The sequence below is a fragment of the Hemicordylus capensis genome, chromosome 4 (genome assembly GCF_027244095.1).
Source record: "Hemicordylus capensis ecotype Gifberg chromosome 4, rHemCap1.1.pri, whole genome shotgun sequence".
In the NCBI taxonomy this organism is placed as follows: domain Eukaryota; kingdom Metazoa; phylum Chordata; class Lepidosauria; order Squamata; family Cordylidae; genus Hemicordylus; species Hemicordylus capensis.
Genome location: NC_069660.1, coordinates 220,565,450 through 220,592,362, shown reverse-complemented (window position 1 = coordinate 220,592,362; position 26,913 = coordinate 220,565,450). Strand labels below are relative to the sequence as shown.

The 26,913-nt window shown below is 42.3% G+C and overlaps 3 protein-coding genes across 9 annotated transcripts in view; 2 read left to right on the top strand and 1 right to left on the bottom strand.

Annotated features, from left to right (window-relative positions):
- KIAA0319 (KIAA0319 ortholog) overlaps positions 1–10,164 on the top strand; it is a 62,484-nt gene extending 52,320 nt beyond the window's left edge. For 4 of the 6 annotated variants that reach the window (XM_053246896.1, XM_053246899.1, XM_053246894.1 and 1 more), the window contains 2 exons: positions 203–294; positions 6,297–10,164. In XM_053246896.1, the coding sequence (XP_053102871.1) occupies positions 203–294; positions 6,297–6,418 (214 nt within the window). In that variant the 3' untranslated portion in view covers positions 6,419–10,164. The other 2 variants (XM_053246895.1, XM_053246898.1) reach the window with 2 other exon arrangements.
- Positions 10,165–10,241: 77 nt separating this feature from the next.
- ALDH5A1 (aldehyde dehydrogenase 5 family member A1) lies at positions 10,242–23,980 on the bottom strand. 2 transcript variants are annotated; one of them, XM_053246902.1, is made up of 10 exons: positions 23,463–23,980; positions 21,869–21,952; positions 20,275–20,445; positions 19,592–19,708; positions 19,052–19,195; positions 17,806–17,949; positions 16,239–16,397; positions 15,920–16,089; positions 14,565–14,623; positions 10,242–14,161 (listed from the first exon to the last, which is right to left on the bottom strand). In XM_053246902.1, the coding sequence occupies exons 1-10, from the start codon at positions 23,823–23,825 to the stop codon at positions 13,956–13,958; spliced, it is 1,617 nt and encodes a 538-aa protein (XP_053102877.1). In that variant the 5' UTR covers positions 23,826–23,980; the 3' UTR covers positions 10,242–13,955. The 2 variants fall into 2 exon arrangements, with proteins under 2 accessions (XP_053102877.1, XP_053102878.1); XM_053246903.1 differs by lacking the exon at positions 14,565–14,623 and having other exon boundaries at positions 13,949–14,161.
- Positions 23,981–24,046: 66 nt separating this feature from the next.
- The window catches only part of GPLD1 (glycosylphosphatidylinositol specific phospholipase D1), a 62,070-nt gene continuing 59,203 nt past the window's right edge, over positions 24,047–26,913 (top strand). Inside the window, exons 1-2 of the mRNA XM_053246901.1 lie at positions 24,047–24,245; positions 26,623–26,775. The gene's annotated coding sequence lies outside the window, so the exon portion shown is untranslated. The remainder of the gene's footprint in view (positions 24,246–26,622; positions 26,776–26,913) is intronic.

Below are 26,913 nucleotides of genomic sequence, written 5' to 3'. Positions count from 1 at the left end.
GAATGGCGCCATGTAGGTGGCTGTAGTTTTGAAGTGGGCCTATGCTTGTACGAATGATGCTTAAGGGAGAAGGTTCACACCATGTAAATGTAGTGGTCTTTGTGTTGTTCCTAAGGAAACCTAAGCTAAGAACAAAATTGGGTTCTCAAATTGCTAGCTATATGTGGGAAATGGTTTAATTATTATTATTTTCACTTTTTAGCAGAAAGAGGACTAAAATAAGAAAGAAAACAAAATATACAATTTTGGATAACATAGATGATCAGGAGAGAATGGAACTCAGGCCCAAATATGGTATGGAGTTTTTTTTCTTGTTTGTGCTTTCCAATCTTTGCTGCTATTAGTAGGGGATTCTTAATTCACAATGACTTCTATTTTTCAAGTAATTAATACATCATGTTGTATTGCATGTGTCTGGTGACTTAACACTTGAAGGAAGAATTGCATTTGATGTAGCAAGAGCAGGCTGTCTACAAAACCTTTTGTTATGATATTAGTTAGCTCCAAGGTGCCAGACTGTTAGATGTGCTGTTACAGTTTGGGTTCAGCTGTGAATGAAGTTCTGGTTTAGCTGCTGTTTAGGCCAATAAACACTGGGTAACTGCTTCATTATGCCCCTAGAGTTGGTTCAGTTACAGTTCACATAGGAAAATTTAAATATAATTCACCCGACAGTGTTGATTTCCAAAGTAGAGAGGATAAAGTTAATGAGTCTAGCTTGTTAACAACTCTCATTTACAACCCATAAGTATAAAACATGCATGATATACAAATAACGTTTATAACTGTTTTTAATGTATGCTATTTAATTATAGTAAATTGCACATATAATCCTCAAAGAAGCAAGTCTTTTTTTCTTTTCTGCAGCTTCCCAGCTCTTTAAGAGACCAAATATAGAACCCAGACACAAAAAGTGTTAAAATGTTCTACAAATGTTAGAATTAAGATTAATTCTAGTTGGGGCCAATGAGTTGGGGCCACCATAAATAAAAATCTTTATTTTGAACTGGTGACTTTGTTGTTCTTCTTTCCTGGGTTGTGGGAAAAGAAAGGTTTGGTTTGATTCCCTGATTCTTGCTGTGCAACGTGGGGAAATGCTTGACTGACAAAGAGAAGGTTGCCAGTTCGAATCCCTGCTGGTACTGTATCAGGCAGCAGCTGAAAGGCATCATCTCATACTGCACAGGAGGAGGCAATGGTAAACCCCTCTTGTATTCTACCAAAGAAAACCACAGGGATCTGTGGGCGCCAGGAGTTGAAATCGACTTGATGGCACACTTAACTTTTACCTTTAGACCAACACAGTTTAGTGGACTGGATTAGTTATCCTGTTCTCTCTTTTGGTATCGGAACTAAAATAGGGATCCCCCCCGCTTACTGAAAGATTGATTAGTAGGAAACTGAAAACTGCCAGGAGGGCCTTTGAGGGCAGAGAGGTGTGGAAATGTTCTTGGAAGATAGTGAGGCTATTCACATGCACATGCAGAACTGGGCTAAGGGAGCCCAGCCTGGTTTTGCACGCATGTGTGGCAAACCTTCCTACGGAGCCACCCTTTAAAATGTGGTTAAAGGAGTGAGCGCTCCCTTAGCCCCGTTTTTCTGCTTGTGTGTTAGCCGTAGCTGCAAGCTGCTGTGACTGGCAGACTGCGGGGGGGGGGGGGGGGCATTTCCCATAATGCACCGTGCACTTGCATGGTGCACTATTGGAGCTCCCACACCCTCGGAGCTGCTGCCAGTGCTCATCTGGGCAGGCAATCCACCTAGCCAGGGACAGCGGAACAATCGTCTGCAGGGAGGTAAGCGCTTTTGGGCTTCCTCCCTGCAAACTGGGTAGCCCTTTCTCACAACTCACACAACTGGTTGTGAGAAAGGGCTCAGAGAGAGATATTAAGGGTTTTATTTTTAACAGCTTGCTTGGGCAAGACAACTTCCAGCCTTATAGCAATCTCAGTGACTAAGAATTTTGCTATATATACTCTGTGTGTATGTCAGTTGGTATATAAATTAAATGAATGCATGTATATGTGTGTATATAATTGATTTACTGAGTTTATATCAGCACCGCCCAGAGCCTTTTTTGGATGGGGCAGTATAGAAATGTAAATAAATATTAGTTACTGATTTTTCCCATCGCTATGCATAGTAGGAATTGATGTGTGTCCTAGCCAACTTTGACAAGTGAAGCTACCTTTCCCTATCTCAGTTATTTCCTGCCCTTTTTTCATGTGCCATCAGCAGCACAGGGTTTATGTCTGAGTAAGTGCTCCCTGAAATGCTTGTGCAGAAGTAGACTATTGGTAAAGGAGTGCTCCAGTCTGCAACATCATGAAACAGGCTCTCGGTCCTCCCCCCGCCCCAAGCGCATTTGTGGGTAAATAAGGTGTCTGCCTTCTTTTGGCTGAAGTCTCCCCACTTGGCAGCAGATCAATTTGCAGTAGGGGACTTGATCCTGTTGTATATTGCAGCAGGCTAATTTGGGGTGATCAGCACCTGCAGCATGGTACTTCAGAGTCATGCAGCTGCCCTTCCTTGCCAATGGACTAACCGGGTGGGGGGCAGACTCTCTCCCTCTTATAGGACCAAGAACATTGCCAAGCAAGGGCAAGTGTGTGGCTCTGAGAGACCAAGCAGCACCCACCGACCCTTCTTTGCTGAGCGACTGACTGGGGAAAGGGGTCAAGAGACGCCGAGTCAGACATCTCAAGGAAAGCCTTTTCCTCTTTAAAGAGTAGAGCTCAGCTTAACTCAGGGGGTCTGTGGTGTTCTGGATGTAATTAACTGTTTATGGCAGAGTAAGAGCTAAACTGTGGAGTTAAAAACATTGTTTTGGTTTTGCTTATTTATTTTTAAAATTACATACAGCCACTGTACACAATGTCAGGGACACTGGGATTTTGGGGAGGACAAGGGTTTACCTCTTTCCCTTGCATCACATTTGTGACAAATAGAAACGTTGGGTGGTTGGTGGTGAGAACTTCTGTTGGAACCATGTTGAACCATGGGAAACAGTTAAACCCTGCACTCTGTTGTAGTACCGCCCTGAGCCATTTTGGAAGGGCGGTATATAAATCTAATAAATAAAATAAAATTGGACCTGGTATAGGCTGCTATTTACTGTTTTTAAAAAACAGCATGAAGTTCGGTCCTAAGACTTGAGAGCCTGTTCTCGCGAGCAGCCTAGCCTGGGCTCAGCTGCTCACATGGAGTGCCAGGATCCACAGAGATCCTGGCACTCCTGCCCAGCCTGACTCCTCTCCCAAGCCCGGCTGGTAGCCGAGGTTAAGGGAGCAAGGGCTGCCAGGATCGTGTGATCGTGAGACATGTAGACGGGTTCCTGGAGCACCCATCTGATGGTGGAATTCCTCAAAGCACTGCACTTGTCACACGGTGCCCTGTGGGATATCCGGAGGCTGGGGGGAAAAGTCCTGCCTCAGTTGATCCGCACTGCTTATGGCAGCGTGGGTCATGTGGGCATGTGGCTTATGCGACAAAAGCAACTAACACCGTTCATCTGGGGGAAGATAGGTTGAACCCTGCCTCCCCACCCACCTAACCAACCAGTTGTGTGAATAGCTCCATAGTATTACTGCTTAAAACTATTGTTGTGACTGGGAAGATGTTGCTAAATCAGCCACTAAATAGATATTGAGCCCTTTCTCACGAGCAGTGAGAAAGGGCTACTGAGTTTGCGGGGAGGAAGTGCTAAAGTTTCTTCATCATCCCACTGTGATGCTTTTAACAACTTTTTTGCAGATAAAATCTCTCACATTTGAGCCAACTTGGACTCCACAGTTATGGTGGGGTCAGTTGTAGAGATGTCCAGTAACTCCTCTGGTTTAATTAGAATGGATCAGTTTCATTTGTTACTCCTGAGGATGTGGACAGGCTCCTTGATGGATAATTATAGGCCAGTCTACAACCTCCCTTGGATGGGCAAGATAATTGAGAAGGGTGGTGGCTGATCAGCTCTAGGCAGTTTTGGATGATACTAATTATTTAGATCCATTTCAAACTGGCTTTAGAGTAGACTGTGGGGTGGAGACAGCCTTGGTTGGCCTGATGGATGATCTCTACCAAGGAATGGACACAGAGAGTGTGACTCTGTTGGTTCTTTTGGACCTCTCTGAGGCATTTGATACCATCAACCATTGTATTCTCCTGGATTGTTTGGGGGATTTGGGAATAGGTGGTACTTCTCTGCAGTGGTTCTGTTCCCATCTCTTAGGTCGATTCCAGATGGTGTCGCTAAGAGACAGTTGCTCTTTGAAACAAGAGCTATTGTATAGTGTCCCTCAGGGCTCCATCCCATTTCCACTGCTTTTTAATATCTACATGGAACTGCTGGGTGAGATAATCAGATTTGGAGCAGGGTGTTATCAATACGCTGACACCCAAATCTATTTCTCAATGACTTCATCATCAGGAAATGGCATAACACCCCTAAATGCCTGCCTACAGCAGTAATGGACTAGATGAGGGATAATAAATTGAAACTGAATCCAAACAAGACAGAGGTACCCATGGTAAGCAGTCATAGTTCAAGAAACTTGATAGATCTTCCTGTTCTGGATGGGGTTGCACTCCCCCCCGAAGGAACAGGTATGTAAGTTTGGGAGTGCTTCTGGACCCAGTCCTCACTTTGGTTTTTCAGGTGAGGTTATGGACAGAAGTGCTTTTGATCAACTTCGGTTGATACGGCAGTTACATCCATTCCTTGAAGATAATGATCTCAGAACTGTGGTGCACTCTTTGGTAACATCTAGGCTTGACTCCTGCAGTATTCTGACTACTGCAATGCTCTCTACATGGGGCTGCCTTTGTATGTGGTTTGGAAACTTCAGTTGGTCCCAAATGTGGCAGTTAGATTGGTCTCCAGGGGTTTTCAGAAAGAGGCCTTTGAACTGGTTCGAACATGGCCTGGTCCGGCGCTGGCGGTTCTTTAAGGGCGGTGGGGTTGCACTTACCCCTCCCGCTGCTTTTTCCCTGCTGGTACTTCATTTTTCCGAAATGTTTTTAGGGTGGCAGCATTCCTCCCTGCACCCCCTGCCCCTGTTGTTTGCCGGAAATACCGGAAGTACTGATTGCGTGTGCACCTGCCTCGCTCGTTGTTTGTGAGGTGCACATGCAACATGCTACATGCATGGCAGGCGCATGGTAGCGGCGGGCACACACCCAATCGGTACTTCCAGCAAACAACGGGGGCAGAGGAATGCTGCTGCCCCCAAAACATTACGGGAAAACGGAGTGCCGGTGGGGGGAAAGCAGCGGGAAGGGTAAGTGCAACCCCCCACCCTTAAAGGTAGGATTTATTATGCCAGGTTTATGCAAGCAATTGCATTGTTTACCAATAGGTTTCCGGGTGACATACAAAGTGCTGGTGATTACCTTTAAATATCTGAATGGCATAGGACCGAGTTACCTGGGAGAGCACCTTCTTCTGCATGATCCCCACTGCACATTAAGGTCCTTGGGAGAGGTCTGTCTCCAGATTCCACCAGCTTGCTTGGCAGAGACTTGGGAGCAAACCTTCTCTATAGTCATTCCTGGGCTCTGGAATGCACTCCCTATAGCCATTCGTGATTCAATATCTTTACCCGCCTTTAAAAGAGCTCGTAAGATGCATCTTTTTAGCCTGGCTTTTAGTAATCTGTGAACATTTTAAATTGTTGTTTTAATGGTTGTGTTATGGTTGTTTTATTCTGCTTTTATTGTATTTACTTTTGTGAACCGCCTAGAACCTTTGGAGTCAGGCAGTATATAAAATAAAGTGCTTACCTCCCTGCAGACGATCAAGTCGCCTTCCCTGAGTGAGAGCGGATCGCCTGTCCAGACAAGCACTGGCTCCTGCTGGTGGCTCTGAAGGTTGGGGTGCCGAGACACATCGCTGCACATTGCCCTGTCCCCTGGAGCTTCAATAATGCACTGTGCGAGTATGCAATGCATTATGGGGATTCCCCTCCCCTCCCTGAGTCTGCAAGCAGCCACGGCTGACACATGATACGAAAAATGGGGTTAGGAGCGTGCTCGCTCTCCTAATCTCATTCAGAAAGGGGGCTTCACAGGTGAGTTTGCCACTGTGGTGCCACCAGGATAGGGTCACACATGTGTGCAAAACCGGGCTGGGCTCCCTGTACACACACACACACACACACACACACACACACACACACACGTATATATTAATTATATGCATATTTTATGTATATAACAAGACAATATACATATTTTAATACATTAGTAAATCATATTCTAAAGAATATTTGTTGCTTATTTTCTCTCCCTGCCACCTATCTTAGGTATAAAACACAGAAGTACAGAACACAACTCCAGCCTGATGGTTTCAGAGTCTGAGTTTGACAGTGATCAGGACACCATCTTCAGCAGAGAGAAGATTGAAAGAACCCAGGGAACATCATGAATTGTTCTATTAAAATGGTGTGTCCTTCAGCTGCAGTTCAAAGGACAGATAAATAAATATGTATGTAATGAAAGGACATGTTGACTTGACAGAGTAAGGATATGCTGATCCTCCTTTTTTTATTTTCTTAAAACTATGCCAGGGACAGCAGGAATGTTACATTTCCAGCCTAGAGGGGGAAACAGACACAATGGATTTGTGTATTTGTTGAAGGATCAAAGAGAAAATGTCTTTTAACTCACCATATGGGATACATGCAGTGATTTTGAAGCCTAAATTACTGGATTTGGCAATCCTGTGATGTCTCCTGGACACCTACAGGTTGTTGCTGAAGTCCCAGCCAAGACTGTTATATTACATAGGGTTATATTTTGAAGCTACCTTATAATATCCTTTTCCAGGCACAGAAAGCTGTGGCTATGCATCTATCTGAAATTATTGACAAGTATGCAAATTTACCTTAGTCATTAAAAACAGTGTATGGCTACAGCTTCTGTTTGCTTCATACATCACCCTCAGCTGAACAGATAAGGAGACAATGAAGCAATGTTGGTGATGCAGTGCTAAACTCTGCTTGGTATGGCAATGCAGTTCAATCACTTTATAAAGCCCAGGTATCCTTCATCCCAGCACTGGCCAAGACCTAGACTAAATTGGCTTCAGTATGATTGCTGTATCCTCAGCCTTCAGACCTGGCCCTGCTGAAGCTAAGCAAGTCTTGGTCTGGTCAGTGCTGGATGCCCAAGAACCCATGTGTGCTGCCTTGCATTCCATGGGGAAAGGTGGGAAATCAAATGTATGCAGTCCTAATAGACCCAACGTATAGTTTATGAAAACATTTGTGACATTTTCAGGGGCCATCTCACACAGGGCATTTTTCCTAAGTGGAGATAATTTCAAAGTGAAAAGCTCTCATTTCCAGAGCTAAATAAGTATTTTCCCTTCACGGTGGGTATCTCTAAGTAGGGAAGTGCTTGAAGCGGTCCGGAGGCCATTAGAGACCTCTGAACTGGTTCGAACGTGGCCCGGTCCGGTACAGGGGTGGTGGTTCTTTAAGGACGGTGGGGTTGCCCTTACCCCTCCCGCTGCTTTTCCCCAGCCGGTGCTTCGTTTCTCTGAGATGTTTTTGGGGCAGCAGCATTCCTCCCTGCCGCCCCTGCCACTGTTGTTTGCCGGAAATACCAGAAGTACTGGTTGCGCGTGCACTCGCCTCGCACGTTGCATTTGACATGCATATGCAACGTGCGCCATTGGTGTGGTGACTGGTACTTCCAGCAAACAATGGGGGCAGGGAGGAACACGGACACCCCAAAAACATTTTGGAAAAACAGAGCGCTGGTGGGGGAAAAGCAACAGGAGGGATAAGTGCAGCCCCCTCTTTAAGGGAGACCCCCACCAGTGCCAGACCGTGCCACCATGCACATGCCTATCTCTTAGAAACACATTAGGAATGCAGTGACCCTAATGTTCTTTCCAAGTACTCCTTACAAGGCTAGTTCTTTGTAAGCTTCCTCTTAAGGCACCCCCAGCTTGTATACGCTGTGTCTTCTTTGTTTTAATAATGTAACTCAAACATGCTTGCTTACTCCAGAGAGCTATGGATCCATTCAAAGCACAAAAAGAATTGCCAGCCTCAATCTCATTTGCTTTTTGATAGAGATTTAAGTCTCTAATTAACAAAACCCATCAAATGTTAATATCCAGTCATTCACGGTGTGGTGGCACACAATTCCGTGGCCATTACCTTCACACACTGCACCTTTTACTACATAAATGCCTGCAAGGCACTCTTCATTATGAGAGGGGAGGGGTGTGCACCTGGAAGGCGGTGCAGTGCTCCTTTGAGCCCAAAGCTGCATTGTCATGTGGTCCCTGATAGTGTTGTGAGTGGGGTTGTGAGTGGGGATTGGCCTCACAACATTATCCCCAATGCAGGGCTTTTTCTCCACATGAATGAACAGCAGCTGTTTGCTTCTGTGGAGGAAAGTAAAGGGGGCTGCCACTGGGGAAAATGACCAAACTTGCCTTCTGGTGACACTATCTGTCTAAAATAAGTATTTCAGATACTTCACTGTTAAAATATGCAGTGTGCTTGTCAAAGAACTTGAACCTGACTTTCTACTGAACAATGATTTGGCATTTAATAGCAAGCACAGTATGTATAACTCCTTATTCTGCCTTTTGAATCCTGAGAGTGAATCCGATACAGAACACTTCAGTGGCTATGACATGTTCATATCACTCTAAAACGGTAAATGTGCAAGACTAAAAGCCAAATTAAAAATGACAGGGGCAATCATCTTCATTTACATGCAAGATGGGAGGAGAACTAGGCAAAAAGCATGTAGGGCAATGAACTACAGGGAGGGTAGGGGGTTCAGCCTCCCCTCACTTGAGCAAAGTACTGGTAACTGAATAATAAGCACAGCTGGCCCACGTTCTTTTTAGTCTGGCCAAACGATTTATTCCAGATGAGGAGCTTGGCTCTCCTTGGTAAGAGGGGAAGTATGAGAACTAGATTTAGGGAACGTTTCCTCCCCCCCACCCATTCCTTTTGCGATATAAGCTGCTTTGTGAACTTTTGTTGAAAGATGTTATATAAATTTGTATATTTATTCAAAGTTTACATGAAGTATTGTATATACTTTGTTGGCCCCGGCCCCTCATGGTTGGAGGAGCAATGTGCTCAAAAAGACTTTTGACTGCAGATGCTAAAGGACTGGAAGAATGGTCTAACATGCAGGGGCTCCCAAGAATAGGTTAACCTCTTCTGGGGGTTGTAGCATGTGGCCAGTAAGCAAGAGCAAAATTAAGAATTTTCATAGAACTTGTTTAACAAACAAGAACCAGTTGTCCTTATGTCTGCACATATGTCTAGATGCATGCACATCCACTTTCTTGGTGCTTGTCCTAAATAAAAATCTGTATAAAATGTTAAAATGAAATGCCAAAGAATGCATCCATTGTCTTGAAGATGTGGGCAATGAGTTGAACTAAGATCTTAAAATATGTATCCCTGCTGGTAAATGTGTGATAACAAAACTTTTTAAAAATGTGATTATAGTATACTGGGGCTCTTTCAACTTCAGTGCAGATTACCACAAAACAAACCAACAAAAAACAGGAAATCCATACTAGGAAGGACATTGTGTTATATTCTTAGTTCCATCTGTTGGCAATCCATGAAACTACTTTTTTTCAAGTTAGAATAAAAAGTGTACAAAGAAGTTGGTCATTTCACAGATCATCAGCAGATGGCGCTAAGATTATTATACCATCTTTATTCCGGTCTTTGACCTGCATCAGGTAAAAATATAAAAGCTATGAAATAACATTGAAAAAATAATCATCTGTCTAGAAGCTGTGGAAACATGAACTATAAAGTTAAGTGGTGGTGACAAAGCTAAAAGGTTAGGACAACAGCTATAAACTATAATAAAGGTAAGATACATAAAATTGTGTTTTAAAACACAACTAGCGTATAAAACTAGTCTATAAGAGGCTGCAAAAATATATTATGCAACGCTCTTGGTGTGGCTTTCTCATTTTATTTTCTGTGGTAACATTGGAATATATGAGCATCTGGAAGTGACTAAAGGTTTAACATCTGTGTACCTACTTTTCTCAAAATATATAGTTCAGCAGTAGTTTTCTTTGTTTTAGGTCTGCTGAAAACTTGTGACTTATCTACAAGCTTGCATATTCTTTTACAACCAGAAGTTGGGCAATAAAATATGATTCTCCCATTTTGTGTCTCTAAGAAAAGTTCAGAAATTTGAGGAATAGGCTTGAAGATTCAGCAAACAGTAAATTTGAATGTCCACCAGTTTCAAATAGATGTTTATTAACTTAATAGTTTCTTTGCCAACACCCATCTCTTTTAAACAAACAAGCTAGAGAAAATCCAAAGGGAAAATGTTAGAATTAAAATAGTCTCTTCTTAAGGAATCACAGTATACAACATTTAGTGAATTTACTATTTTGACAAATATACACACACACCCAGTCAGAGAATATTTCTTTGACAAGATGAATTGCTAGTAAGTAGTATCTTGTTACACACTATCAACATTTGTGCTTCTCAGATGTTTTGCTATATTCTTTCAAAACAATTAGTTTAACAATTTTAACTATATTCTATCCACAAGGATCCAGCCATCTGAATCTGCCTTCATATAGTGGGCTAAAATGGCAGCCAATATGCATTTTACCTCAGTGCTTTTAGATCATTCTGTAGTATTAGCCCATAGAGCTCTGGAATGTAACCAACTGAACACAAGTTTCAACTGATTTTGCAACTTCCTGCCCTCATGACAAAAATACTGTACCAATCAGCAGCAGGTAACAGCATCAAAGGACTTAGTGACTTAAGACTGGCTCTTAGGACCATAGCATCGGGGAGCCAGTGCGGCGGGGCGGATCTATCCCATACTTAGTTCTAGCTGCACCAGCACAGAGCAAGGTTGTCATAAGATTCTACCAGCCCACACAGTGCAGAGAAAGAGATAAAAAAATTAAAAAACCCAGACTTCCAGGTTATAGATAAGATAATTATCATGGGATGGTACATTATGGTACTACTTTTATTTGCACCAGAGAAGAGCAATTTCCTTCAATCTTCTCTCTGCAGACCCCAATAATCTCCTCCTAAGGGTCTCACAGCCTTCAGGAGTAGATTTGCAGGGGGCTGGTAAAAAGTAGCTTTCTTCCAGCTTGCATGCAGGACAGAACTTTCATTCATGCTAGTCAGCCTTAAAATCCAACTCCCAAGTTTTTCCTCAACCTCATTTAGCATAATGATCTATTCATTACTCACTGTTTGCTGGCCCTACAGACAATTTCCAGGCACACAAGTTTTTTTAAAGTCACCACTGTGTGCTTTTTAGTCTTCCATCTATCCTTAATACATCAATAGCAGAAACAATACCTGTTTGGTAATGCAAGTTCATTCAAACAAAGGCTAGCTGAACCTAACAGATGCAGCAATTAATAACCAAAAACTAGGGATGTGCATTAAGCAGTTTGTGCACATCCCTGGGGGTGGCAAGCAGGCACTTTAAATGGGCCACATCATCTCTGCTGATAAAGCTGTGCCATGCTGGGGGCCTTCTAGCTGGGAACAGGAGGCTCCTGTCCCCAGCATTCCATGTGCAGCGACATCACAGAGATGGCGTCTGCACATGTGCAGATGCCATCTTGAATGCCCAGTAAAAAAACCCAACCAACCAAACCAACAAACCCAGCAGCACTCAAGCTGCTGGGCACTCAAGATGGCCACTGTGCTGCAATGTCACTGCTCATGGGATGCTAGGAACAGGGAACTTCCTGTTCCCAGCTAGAAAGCCCCCGGCACAGCAAAGCTTTACCAGCAGAGACAGCACGGCCGTCTCCATGTGATAGCTCCATGGAGAGATGGCAGGAGGCTGCAGCAGAGCACAGGAGGGGTAGATAAGACCTTCTTCTCCCCATTTAAAGCACCTGCTCTCCCCTAGCCGAAGCGTTTTGGCCGGGGGAATTTGAATTGTTTTCACACCTTGATCTAGGTACGCCAAAACAATTTGTGTACATCTCTACCAGAAACTAGTCCCCTGTGCTCAGACAGGCTCTGGGCTTATGACTCCTGAACTGTGAACTCCCATGCTGCGTTACAGTCCACTATTGAAGCTTGAGAGAATCTCAAAGGCCGTTTGTGATAAAGGCTTACAGTCCAAGGAAAACCCAAAATCCCACAGAGAGGCTGAAGCCCTTAGGTTCCTCTGAAGCAGTATGGTGATGCCTATATGACAATTTAAGCAAAGCCTGCTTAAGAATAGTGCAGATCTTCTAATTAAGTTTGGCAAGGTAAATAAAGTGCATGATCACTGTAATGCAACAATGTTTAATGCCACTATTCTAATTTTCTATCCTTCAAAAGTACCAGTAGTTTATACGAAGAAGACTTGATAGAACACTCATGGCAGACTAATTGGCTGACACGGGTACTGACATTGGCTGACATGATTAAAGAGTCCCATTGGCTGACGTGATGAGGAAAATTAGTCAAAGTAGTCCCATTGAAATTAAAAGGATTGCCTAACTTGTCCTTTTAATTTCAATGGGACTATTTTCACTAATTTTGCTCACCATGTACACCATTAACTTCTATAGCTAGTAAGACTTTTGCCTGCTTAGGCAAAAGTGCTCTTATCTGGGTGTCAAGAAAATCCTTAATTTGTGGTAGTGAAATAAATTGGGGGGGACTTTTCTGTTTGGGGAAGACAATAACTAGACTTGCACAGACTGAAATTTTAAATATATACTGCAGCAGTACTCAAACTGAAACTCATTGCTACAAGAACCTTTTAAAGTCCTCCCTCATTGTTTCTCTGCTGCCTTCTGATCTTTTAAGGCTTTTGCCTTGCTGGGATTAAAGAATACCCCGTTGTCTGCTTTGTGTATCTCTCTCGAATAAGCACCATGATCACAGAGAAATACAGTGGCAGTCAAGAGAAGAAATACTTGGCTGTAAGCAATGACTAGGGATTCAAGGGGAGAGACCAGCACTATATAGTAGGCCAATGGGAAAAGGGTGGGGTTAAAGAAATTAAGTCCCATTTATTATGGCACTTGAATGCTTTTGTAGCCTATTTTTTTGTAGCTCCAACCGTCAGGCCTGGACACCACTTGTACATGTGTGCACTCTAATCTATATAACTCTCTTAGAATATCCAAAGATTCCCTTATGATGCAAACTGCGGAATGCTAGGAGATTCTAGAATACATACAGTACAGATTCTCCATTAGGAGGACACCAAGCCAAATAAACTCTGACATCTGTGTCCTATGATGCATCTTATATCTTTGTGCTATATCATAAACGTAGGAAGTATGGTCTCAAGCTTTAGCTACAAGCAGAAATCATATTATCTCCCTAAAGATGCTTGAGTCTGGAGCAGGCACTAATAAAACAAGGGGGAGTCAGAACTGAACACATGCCTTCAAGGACACTTGGCTCCAGCCAACAGCTGAAGAAAGTTACTGATTAGAGATTTCTTGTGAACATCTAATTTTTCTAGGAGCCTTAAAATAGGCAATCAGAAAAAGAACATTTTTTTACAAAGTAACAAAATGACAAGATTCAATATTTGGTACAATTATTCAAGATAACGCTATCCTCCCAACTGCTCCACATGAGTGCAAAAAGATAGTGAAGTATCTTTTTGCTCTTTTGTCTCCTCCAAAACATGTACCTCAGTTAGTAAAGATTTCCAATTCCTTCAAACTAAGTTCATTAATTAAAATATCATTTCCTGCATTATGGTTAGGACAAGTTCTGTAAGTAAGTAGATCTATATTCTTACAAACCTGTAAACACAGATGTAATACCAAAATTTACATTTTACATATGCTGCCATAGTTCTATGTAAAAAGTATCTCTATACGTAAATATGGTTGCTTTCATTTGGGGGAAGGGGGAACAGTGATCCGACTACAAAAATTATGCATGTTTCAGAACATTTTAAAGCCCTGCATGGTTCACAGACTCAACAAATTGCTACTATAAGCCTCCAAAACAAACATATTTGATTTCTAAATATTCATCAATACCGTATTTTGAACCTTCTCTTCCTAGCCCAGATTGTTTTATGCCACCAAAAGGGCACTCCACAGCAGACACAATTCCTTCATTGATGCCAATCATTCCAACCTCCAGTTGCTCTGCAACCCTCCAAATTTGGGCTGGGTCCTGCGAGTAGAAATAACCTACAAATTGGGCAATTTAATAGGAGACAGTGTAAGAAAGAAGATATTTTGCAGCTGAAATATAATGGACAGAGAGAGAGAAGACTGATTTCAATGGGCTTTGGAATGAATTTCAAGGAAAGAAGAGAAAACGTTCAGTCCTATGGTGCGTTCAGAAAGTATTTCAGTCCCTCCTCTTCAACATTATTTCCCACAAGATACTGTGATCTCATTTAAGTAAGTGGGACAGGTGTAAAGTAGGCAGGTATGGTTTCTTCTAAACTTGAAATAATCAGAGATCAAGGCGCCAGCTCATTTAAGCTCTTATAATAATGTGTGTGTCTAAGAGCCTGAATTGTCATGACTTCTTGACTTCTATAATTATTTCAAACTTGTACTGCCTACCTATTAAGGAAGTACATACCTGCTAAACCCACACTGGCTGAATTTGCTATGGCAAGAGCTTCTTCCTCTGTATCAAACCTGAAAATATAAAAGAATAATGTCTGCAACGAAGAAGACAGTCACTGGATACTAAAAGAAATGCTTATTGCAAGTGGGACACAATTATACTTCCACAGAATGTGTAATGCTGCTATTTTAATGCTCCCCGTAAGAGAAATTTCCATAATTTCTGGTTTCCAGAAACAGGGAATACATTTCCATTTTAAAAAATGGCACAAAATCACCACACATTTTGAGAAGGTTGAGGGGTTCCTCATTAGGGCAATACAGACCCCAATATGGATATGTTTACATACAAGTCAATCCGTAAAGTTTGTAATTTACCAAGAGAGCATCAGTGCAGAAAGGAAGAGTGCCTTGTCATCACATCACCCCTTTAAGCAAACTCCAGCCCTTTCCAGACAAGGACTCTCTTCTACTAAATGTTTATCATGCTTGCACTGCTTTCTCCAGGACATACTTGGGAGATTCAGTTCCTCCACCATCACCCAAGGCTAGGCTTTCAAAATACTGAGCCAGTTCCAGAACCAGCTAGGGAGGGACCAACATTATTAAATGAGTGGGAATGTATTATCACACACATAAAACTCTTCAAGGAAGAAACTTTGCCCTTTCCTACTAAAAATAATAGACAAGAGAGAACTGTGTTTTTTTTAAAAGTAAAAACTGCTTTTTATTAAACTGGTAAAAACTGCTGTCAAAGTGAGAGATCAGGATTTCAAGGATTTGATCACCACGTCAAAAATGCACTAAGATTATTTAAATTTTTTAGAAGCTTTAGAAAGCATGTGACAAGATTAAACCTTCTGCCAGAAACCTAAGATTGTAAACCAATCCCTCTCTGCACTCTATAATTATACAAAAAGACTGACATTTGGTAGAAATTGTCCTATGAGATCAGGATGGCACACTTGCAATCAATTTAAAAGCAAGGAGTAGCTCACCAGTGCATGCCACATGTTTTTTCTCTCTGACCAATCCCTGCCAACTTCCCAGAAACATCCAAACTAACAGTGAACTATTGCTCCATGGGTAAATTTCCAAGACTTTGATCCTCCCAAAACCACTGTTGCAATATACCTTCATAGCAATGGTTCACTATCATTTCCACTCACCAGCCTTTGAATGGTCAGGAAGGATAACTTATAAAACAGATTTCCTTCTGTGAACTAGCTCTAAGGCACTCTTATCACAACCCAGCTTGCTCTCCAGCAAGTCAGTGGCTCATTCCATAGAGGAGCTCTGACAGCAGTTAAGAAATGTCAGTTATTACACTGAAAATGCTAACATGTCATGCAGAATAGACCTTCTTACTTGATAACTGGGGCCAAAGGACCAAAAGTCTCCTCTTGTGTACACAACATGCCAGTTGTGACACTGCTGAGTAGAGTTGGCTCAAAGAAATTCTTTCCATAAGAATGCCTTTTTCCTCCTGTAACTATAGATGCTCCTTGGGAAACTGCATCATGAATGTGTCTCTCAACCTATAAGAAACACAGTAAAGGTAACTTAAAATAGCATCTCCCATTAAAAGGCTGTGAATGACAAAATTCCATAGTATTAAGCAGGCAGACAATAGGCATGACCAGATATAAAATTTATTATTACCTTATTAAACACAAACATAATTTACCTTCTCTACAGCTTTTTCATTAATAAGTGGTCCCTGGGTAGTCTCTTCATCAAAGCCATTGCCAATACGTAGCTCTTTCTCGATGGCTTGTGCAAACTTTTCCACAAATGCATCATGGATCCCTTTTTGTACCAAGAAGCGATTTGAACACACACAGGTCTGAAGACAGAAGTACAATGTTTGCTTTCTTGTACTTATCCACTAGTGAATCACAATTCAGAGAACTGTAACTGAACACTACTACATCAGTGTTTTTATTTCTCTCTGCCTCATTTCGGTTTGTTGTATTTTTTATTGTGTAGTTCTTCCTTCCCTCTCAAACATCTACCCACCCAACCTGGAGGTATACATTCGTAATCAAGAGAGCAGTAATACTAATCTATAAATTTTCTTGAGCTATCTTTATGCTTCAGCACTTTCTGTTCCCCCCCCACCTATGTATAATGAAAGCCATTTCTGTTCCATACATCCTAATTTCACAAGGAAGTATAGATTATTATTTAAATTTACTTAAAATGATTCAGCTTTTGTCTTCATAAGTAACACAGGCACTTTTCAAACCAGGCAGCAGGAACCAAGGTGACAATTCTAAGGAAGTTAACATTTGCCATACAAGTGCAAGAGATACTTAGAAAACAATTTAAAACATAGGTAAAAGTTTAAATATTATCTTCCAGGTTAATGCTATGGGGTGTTAAGTTGTTCAGTCTGTATATCAAAATTGTCTCTTGCTTCGAGTGTCCTAGGATTGGATGGTTTTTCAAAAATATTGATTCCAAGTATGCTTACCTGGAAGGAATTAAAATCAGATTTACTTCTGAGTAAATATGGTTAGGATTGGACTTTCATGCTTCCACTGGCTGACATGAGGAGGAAAATTATTCACAGTCCCATTCAATTTTAAAAGACAAGCTATTTTTTGTCCTTTTAATTTCAATTTGTCCTTGTAATGTCAATGGGACTACTTGTCCTTGTAATTTCAATGGGACTACTTTGAGTAATTTTTCCTCATCCTGTCAGTCATTGAAATCAATGTGACATGTGACAACAGTGCAACATTTGGCTGGATTTTGCCTTGAATTGACACACAATTTCTTCTCATTACTACAAATATGTATACAGCTCAAAGAATGATGGGTTGAACCTCTTAGTTTATCTGCCCAAGAACAAGACAATCAAAATTGAGGAGAGGAGAGCTGGTCTTGTGGTAGCAAGCATGACTTGTCCCCATAGTTAAGCAGGGTCTGCCCTGGTTGCAAATGAATGGGAGACTTGATGTGTGAGCACTGCAAGATATTCCCCTCAGGGGATGAAGCCGCTCTGGGAAGAGCAGAAGGTTTCAAGTTCCCTCCCTGGCTTCTCCAAGATAGGGCTGAGAGAGATTCCTGCCTGCAACCTTGGAGAAGCCGCTGCCAGTCTGTGAAGACAATAATGAGCTAGATAGACCAATGATCTGACTCAGTATATGGCATGTTCCTAAATTATAAAACAACACTGCTCAAAATATCCACAAATATGCAAAAAATATGTTCCATTACGTTAAACTAAGTAGAAAGAGAAGTTTCACCTGGCCTGAGTTTCTGTATTTAGAAGCTAAAGCTCCTACAACGGCTTTGTCTACATCAGCACTGTCAAACACTATGAATGGTGCATGTCCTCCAAGCTCCATGGAGACTCTCTTCACAGTGCTAGCTGCATGGCGCAGAAGTATCTGCAGGTAGACAGGAGACACAGAAATCTGTACACCTAGAAAGATGAATATACAAACTCAGATTTTCTAGAGGCTAATTCTGATACAGGGGGATGTTATCACATGTTCCTGATCCCCATAAGGAACAAAACTGACTTTGGGACATATTCTAGCTCAGAGCTGCACAACATTGGCCCTCCTGCAGATTTTGGACTAAAACACCCATCATCCCCAACTACTGGTCACTGGGAGTGGAGATGAAGGGAGTTGTAGTCTGACATCTGTTGGAGAGCTGAAGTTGTGCAGTCCTGTTCTAGTTTATAACTCATCTAGTTTTTATGTCTCGTGTTTTTGAATATCTATTACAATCTGAGTGTACAATTTGTTATGGGCAGCTAACAAAGTTATTACTAGGGCTGTGCTTTGGTGCATCCTAAAATGTTCAGTCCTAAGGTGGGTTCAGAAAGTCTTTAAGTCCCTCCTCTTCAACATTATTTCCTACAACCAAGTTGCTTCAGATACTGTAGTCTAGTTTAAGTAAGTGGGACTGGTGTAGAGTAGGTGGGTATAGTTTCCATTTCAAGAGCAACTTTTAATTAGATCAAAAGCCAATCTTATTATCAGCATTGTCATAAATTACTAGACTTTCTTAAGCTGTAACTTAAGAGTTATGAACTGCAACCAAAAATGTTACTCAGCAATATAACACAAACATCTTTCAACAATATTTGAAAGATGCGTTTTGGGCAGTTCAAAATGTATTAAATAAATAAATAAATAATATTTTAAAGTATATATCTCATTGAGTAATCTTACATGAAAAATATGTACATGTATTTTAATGGGCTAAATAAGCTGCTTCATATAAAATGATGACAACTATCCTAGAAGGGAAAACTGATATCATCAAGAACTACCCCCTTTAATCAATAACATTAGTTCAAGAGATTATGGTGGAGACAAGACATATGAACCTTTGCACTCTTTTTCAAAAGCTTATTAAATAAATCTCAGTTGTGCAAAATACTGAAGTTTTTTCCAAAATACCTTTTAGAAGTATTATAATGAGAACTTTGTGAAGCGTTCACAGTCAAGAATAATATTCCAGACACATAAGGTGTACCTTTCCTGTAGCCGTGGAGCCAGTAAAAGAGATTTTGGCTACCAAGGGATCAGTACACAGCACTTCCCCGACTGCTACTGCCTGTTGTCTGGAACATGGTACAACGTTACATACTCCAGCAGGAATCCCAGCCTGATCTGCAAGCTGCAGTGAGGAAGAGTAAATGTGAAACATAAAACTGTAACTTCTACAAAAGATCTGCCATAAATTACAGAACATGATGCCTGTCTTCGGCTACTCACAACAATGTGTTACAAACAGGTGAAACAAGGAACCAGTATTTCAAAATGAAAATTTATTTATTTATTTGACATATTTATATCCCACCCAAAACTTATGTCTCTGGGTGGGCTAGAAGGTAGTCTGTTCTGGGGGACACACCTAATACTATTACAAGTATTTTCCTTTTAGCTTTTGAATTAACTGCAAATTTAACTTTTAAAGAGTTGGCAAAGAGATGTATTTGAAAGCACTCACTGCCCATCTTTGAGAATCTTAACCGTAAAACATTTTGCATTGCTTGTCAGTACAAGATCTTACCTCAGCGAGTGCTAAAGCAGATAAAGGTGTATCTTCTGCTGGCTTCACCACCACTGTACAGCCAGCTGCCAGTGCGGCACCCACCTTCCGAGTAATCATAGCACTTGGAAAATTCCACTACATTGAAAAGAAAAATGTATGCATTTAATCACGGTAGAACTTTCACAACATTAAGATAGCTGGCAAGTTCTGAAGTTTCTGGGGAAAAGGAACAGGATAGTAAATGTCAACAGCATTAGCAGTAGCTTGATCCATCCATTCCCGGGCCCTTCGTATTCTCTTGGATCTATCAACCACTTATAAAAGTCATCATTTCAGGAAGAAAAAGGCATCTAACTCTCGCCACCTAAATTTCTATCAAAGCTAACATGCTACAGTATTTGCTGAAAGCTTCAAAACCAAAAGCAGCACTGGGTGGAGCTTTGGACAGGAGAGCAGTATCTTTCACAGCTACTAATGTGGTTTACCTGAGTTAACTCTAGTCCTTGTACAAATATTGTGTGTGTGTGTGTGTGTGTGTGTGTGTTGGGGAATAAGAAATAAGGTTATCTCAACAATTACAATTTGCAAAATTTGGAATTTCATTGCACAGAATTTTAATTTATATTGCATAGAGCACTACTAATCCTTTCTACTTATAATACCAATTATAAAGAACCAACTTAAACAATCAGTTAACTTACTGGAGTAATGATGGAAGCAACTCCCACAGGCTGCTTCAGTACCAAAAGTCTTCTGCCCTTGGCTGAAGATGGAATGATGTCACCATAAATCCGCCTAGCTTCTTCAGCAAACCATTCCAAGAAGGAAGCAGAATATAGAATTTCACCTTGTGCTTCCTTCAGTGGCTTTCCCTGTAACACAGGATGAAAATTCACACAATGAAGTATAAAATGACTTATAATTCAAATGGGGATTATAATTCAAATGGGGAGGGGTGTCTTTTGAATCACCCATGTTGAATCGGGTTGAATAAGGGGTGATTCTCCCCAACCCCAAATCAAGCCCATTATTTTGAGGGTGATTTGATTTGGGGGTGAATTACCGAATTAACCTCAATTCAACTTGAATCAATTCAAGGTTGAATCAAATTGCACTTTAATAGTTTGATGGTTTTTAATAGCTTTAACTTTGTTTTAAATTTTAAATTATTGTAATGTTTTTTGTTTTGCATTGTTTTGCTATAAACCGCCCAGAGACTTGCGTTTTAGGCGGTATACAAATATGTCAAACAACAAACAAATGTGCAAAAACGAAGATCCAGTTTTATAAGCTTATTATCATGCTGTCTTCCAGGTGCAGGTATTGCCTTTGAAGTCCTAGGAAGTAGGAACATAGGAAGCTGCCATATACTGAATCAGACCATTGGTCCATCTCGCTCAGTATTGGCTACACAGACTGGCAGCGGCTTCTCCAAGGCTACAGGCAGGAGTCTCTCTCAGCCCTATCTTGGACTCTAGAGAGGGAACTTGGAACCTTTTGCATGCAAGCATGCAGGTGCTCTTCCCAGGGTGGCCCCATCCCCTAGTGGGAATATCTTATAGTGTTCACACATCTCCCATTCAAATACAAACCAGGGTGGACCCTGCTTAGCAAAGGGGACAATTCATGCTTGCTACCAGACCAGCTCTGCTCTCTAAAATCTGATACTAACAAAGCTTAGACATTGCTTCTCTATATATTTGGGGAGATATTATCTCAGCAAACATGTGGACCCACACCAACATTTGCCAACAGATTTCTGTGTAACGTATACATGGATATCTATTTTCAAACTAAAAAATGGTAATATGGAAACAATTCACACTTTAAATATTATAGGGAAAAAGGAAAAGTTTTTTTTTAAAAGAATGATTTAAATACTTCTTTAAAACTATTTTAAATTTGGCTGTTGACAGAAATGGCTTTGACAATGTGTCACAACACTGGATGACCCCAATTATAATTTTCAGCTTAAACACACTGAAACCAGGAGTCCTTCACTTTCCAGGGAGCAAGTGCACCTATGGTTCTTAAAGGAAGTACTACAAACTTGCCAGATATTGGTGACAATCCACAGAACCTTGTATCTGTCTTCTGCATTAAGCCTGCAAAAGGGGCTGAATATGCCCGCACATGAAAGTTTCTGTATTAATTAAGACACAGTAACATACATACATCTGAGCTGCATCTGTTGGTTGCTTTAACCCACCTTTTAGGGGAGTTATTGTAACCAGCAAGCTTAGGTTTCAGTCCCCTAGCCTCAGAATATTTTTTCCCCCTTTGGTGTATACTTACATTCTCTGCTGTAATTATCTTTGCAAGGTCATCCTTATTCTCAATCATCAAATTATACCATTTACGAAGTAAAGCACTTCTTTCCTGAAGAGAAAAAAATATAAAACAATAAAATAAAGTAAAATACAAAACAAAACTATTGTCAGTCCAATAAGCTTGCTACTTACTATTACTTGTAAAAGGAATTTTAAAGATGCAAAGTGCTTTATAATATTTAACACTGCTTGTTCTAATGACCTTGCGATGCAGATTACTATAATTCTCATTTTACATATGGAGGAGCTGAAGTGGAAACAGACTTTCCAAAGGCTGCCCATTTAGCTCTATGACTGATCACACAGGCTTAGCTCTACACTTTCAGGATCAAGTCTAATGCTATCCACACAGGACAACACACAGCTCTCAGTACAGCAGACCCACAGCTCAGAAGTTTGGGGCCTAAGAGTGGGGGCATAACAGGTCAACAGAAAAAGCTGAAACACAAAAAGATAACGTTAAATGTCATTAACTCCCCTGTCCCAGTTCGTTAATCATTGGGTGGCATCCAGACCTTCCGCAAAATCCGCACCAGGGCAGAAGCTCCTTCCAGAAACAGAAGGAAAGCTGCACAAACAGGAGGAGCTTCTGCCAACAGCTCACCACCCCCCAAAAAGTCTAGAAGCTACCCATTGAGTGGCTTTCCTCTCATTTGCAGGAACACTGGAGGACAGGCTTACTTACTTACATATTTGTATACAGTCCAAAACTTGCATCTCTGGCTGTTCTACTTAGCAGACAAGTAGAACACTGTCTAAACACTTTCCCTTATATTTCCCCCACAAAAGAGTGGAAAAAATGGGAGAAAAAGCCTGGAATATCCTTTGTGGGATCTGTTCCCTGCTGTCATCTTCACACAGCATCCAGATCTTTGAAACACACAAATACGGCCATATAAGGAACATGTGAGATTTACCCAAGGTGTGAATGTGGAAAGAGTGCATCTGTCTTATGCACTATTATTACATCCATACCTTGAAAGCATGCACTCCAGCCTTTTAAAATCCTTAATGCAAACATTTTTTTAATTTAATGTTTTTTTACATTCTGTATTTTTACAACACCTTTCCCAGTGTCACACACACACACACACACACACACCCATCGGCTCTGGTGACTTGTTGGTTGAAGGAGGAAAACACTCTGTACATACTCAGAGACACGGTTCCTTCCTATATGTTCCAGATTTGGTTTTCGAAAGAGACAGTAGCTGAAGCACTGCTTTCTTGTGTCTTGGGTAAAGTCTCTCTGTTTTGACTGGGCTGGCGGTGGGGGGGTGAGGGACCCGCGGCACCTGCCTCTGTCGGCAGTGCTCAGGTGCTCGCCTACCCTCCAAGAGTGAGGAAAGGGGAGTGAGTGTGTGTGTGTGTTCCTCCATCCTCCCATACGTGTTGTAGTGTTGTTCCCCCGCCTCCCTTCACAGCAGATAAGGGTACCCAATCCGTCCCCTGTTCCATTCCCCGCCATGCAAATAACTCTCCCTCTCCTGGCTTGCTCTTCAGATGCATCCTGCCGTGCCAGCCCGCCCGCCCGGACTGCCCCGCGCGCTCCTCCTCACCTTGGCAGAGACCTCGCTCCAGGTGACACCGGCCTCGCAGGCGGCCCTCACCGCGGCCTGAGCCTCCGCCACCCCGCAGTCCGCCACTTGGCTCAGCTCCGCGCCGCTAGCCGGATCCCGCACTGGGAAAGTGGCGGCCGCTTGCACCCAGCGGCCTCCTATGAAGCCCCCGGCGCGCACCAGAGAGGCGGGCAGGAACGCTGCTGGGCCGGGAGCAGAGCTCTGGAGGCGGGCCGCCAAGCAGGACCCCGCCACCAGAGGGGCCCCCGCCTGTGGGGAAGACAGCAGCACAGATCGCGGGGCGCAACAGCAGGGCCCGGCTAGCGGCGCTCGATAGCTCCGCGCCGCCAACCGAGTCGCCATGGCCGCGCCGCCAGGGACGGAGGGTGGAGCGCGGCGGGGCGGGCAAGCGCAATGGGCCCGCCGAGCGCTCCTGCAGCGCCTCCTGGCTGACTCAACTTCTTCTCAGCCGCTTGGCGAGCACTAAACTAGAGTAGACTAACCATCACCACCTCCTCCTCCTCATCAGTTTTATTGCTCCCGGGCGTTAAATGTGCAAACTGCAGGGAAATGCAGCAAGGGCCGTTTTTCTCCCAGGCCCCTTAACACGATTTAGTTATGCAAGCTGCAGCACTCTGTCGTGCTCGTGCTTGCAGCCAGGACCGGCTCGCTGTTTATGAGAGACGCTGTAATTGTGGTATCCCTGCAAGCCATGCAGAGGGTAGCATGCCGGGACGAACGCATCTTCGATTGTCTATATCACCCTGAGAGGGAGTAAGGCAGGTAGGTTTCCCCACAGCTCTCAGGCGTAGTAGATGTGTGGTAAAATGATCAGCTGTAGAGTTTACAGATGCGGCTTTTCCCGCGGCCTGCTTCCTGCATTCAGGCCTGCATGCAGTGTTGGGACCAGCAGACCTCAGGAGTGCACAAACACCTCGCAGCAGCACTGCCCCATCAGTGGCACCGTATGTGAGCTGGGCAGTTGGCTACTCCTGCTCCCGGGTCCCACATGAACCTGCCTGCTGAGATCTGTCTCTGAGACCCTTCTGTGGGTCCTCCTGTCTTCAGATATGGGATGGTGTGATGACTCGTGATAGGGTGGTTGTGGTTGTGGTTGTGGTTGTGGTTCTGGCTCTGGCATGCAGTCCTCAGGAAGTCTTGCCTAGCACCAGTTCTGATAAAAATTTTGGAGTTGGATGCATGGGTGCCTGCAGGAATTTTTCTGTGAGTTGAGGAAGGTATATCGATGCAAATATTTGTTTTGTTTTGTTTTATTTATCAAATTTATACACTGCCCCAAACTTTCATCACTGGGTGGTTAACAATAAATAAAACAAGTTAAAAACATACTCAAAACTTAAAACAATTTAAACAGTTTAAAAGTCAAAAACAGATTAAAACCTAAAAATTAAAAAAAAAAGCTGAAAAGGCTTGGGTGAAGAGGTGGGTTTTCAAATGCTTTTAAAAAATTGTCAGAGAGGGGGAGGATCGTATTTCAGTAGGGAGCGCGTTTCACAATCTCGGGGCATCAACCGAGAAGGCCTGTCCCCGTGTGGCCACCAGTTGAAATATATACATGTAAATAGATATCTACATGCCTCACATAAATTTGACCATACATCTGGGGTGTCAGTTGCCCCCTGCCCAGGGGTTTAGTGGAGGGGGAATGCACAGGGACAGAGGGCCAGTACTTCTCAGCTTCTCTGGCTGTTGGGGTGGGCATGACCATGGGGGCTGTCATGGAGAGCAAGCGTCTGGAACTGCAACCTCTGAATTTGCAACTACATCACTGCCCCTGCCTGTCTCTGTAGTTGGGTTGGACATTGGAAGTCTTCTAGTCAAGGCCGATGCCAGACTACTTTGCGCCCTAGGCAAGGCTAAGTACTTGCACCCCCACCCCCCCAAATAAATTTCAGCTTCGATTTTCAAAAAACAGATGTTTTGTAGAAAAAATGGAAAGCAGAAAACTTGAAACTGCTACATTTATTTTAAATTGCAAGAATAGGTAATACATCAATTTTTGATTATCTTTCTCAAATACAAAAGAAAATATTTTGGCACACAAATCATTTTGAACTAGAAGGGCACTCGGTAGAGCGCATACCTCCGCCAAGTAGAACACAACCCTCAACACCACATCAAATTTTGTCACCAATTCAATCAGATCAAGTGCTGATGATGCCTGTTCATGTTCAATTGATATCACTGCCAAGCCAACTAGTCTCTTTTGCAACATTGTTGAGCATATGTAAGTTTTTATAAGTTTGAGCTTTGAGAAACTACGTTCACCACTTGCCACTGATACTGGAAGTGTAAAGAGGATCCTTAGAGCAACAGAAACATTAGGTACATTATCCAGGAGTTTTTGTTTTAGTATGAAGAGAAGTACTCCTTGTGGCGGCATAGACTTTGGAAGTCTTCGAGCTATTGCTATAAGTTTACAACACAGATCTTCAGCATCAATATCTTTGTTTCCATTATACATCAATGATTTTTCCAAATTCTTGCAGGCCTTAGGTACATCTTCAGTAGATTTTTTCTTTATAATTTATAAATTAAGTTTAACAGTATTGTTAGTTTTGAAAACAATGAACTGGTTTTTTCCTCCTATTTCTACTCCTTATTCTGGTTTCTCACACTCTTAATACGTTGACACTCTACACTCTGCGCCCCTCTGAGGTCTGCGCCATAGGCAGCTGCCTAGTTGGCCTAATGGTAGCACTGGCCCTGCTTCTAGTCCAGTCTCCCCACAACACCCCCCCCTTACTGTATTTACCTGAACTCTGAGTTTAAGATGATTCCCTGATTTCTAACATCAAAGAACTAGGAAAAAACCTAGCCTTGGATTCAGATAAATAGGGTATATTGCTTATATAGGAGATGGGGCTGTAGCTAGTGGTGAGCAACTGCTTGGCATGCAGAAGGTCCCAGGTTCAATCTCTGGCATCTCCAAGATAGGTAGGGCTGAGAGAGACTCCTGCCTAAAACCTTGGACAGCTGCTGCCAGTCAGAATAGACAATATTGAGTTAGATGGACCAATGGCCTGGCTCAGTTCAAGGCAGCTTCCTGTGTACCTATGTTTTGAGTGGGCTTAAGGGATATTTTATGTGCTATAAAATTAGGTGCCATGTTGTTTTAAAGTGTGGATTTGTATTTCAGAACAACAAAATGTCAGGGAACAAATGCCCCTCCTGTAGGAAATTTAATCTGACAAGAAGGAAGCCTGGTAGTAGACTTGCATGTCTAAACTGGCATGTTGCAAATATGCAAGGAATGGGTCTGTGTAGAGTTCAGCACATTCTTATTATATAGGTATGTATTTACTGTATTTGTTTTGTCGCTTTCATCCAAGATGCCTAAGGCAGCTATTAAACAATATTTCAACCCATTGTAAAAACAAATACATTTTCATCTACATGGAGTACAGCGCTACTATCATTATGACAAAAC

Coding starts and splice junctions, on each gene's coding strand:
- ALDH5A1 (XM_053246902.1), bottom strand. CDS start 23,825: ATGGCGACTCGGTTGGCGGCGCGGAGCTATCGAGCGCCGCTAGCCGGG. Junction 20,446..21,868: donor AGATAATTACAGCAGAGAAT/GTAAGTATACAC, acceptor CCTGTGTTACAG/GGAAAGCCACTGAAGGAAGC. Junction 17,950..19,051: donor GCTCCACGGCTACAGGAAAG/GTACACCTTATG, acceptor GTCTACCTGCAG/ATACTTCTGCGCCATGCAGC.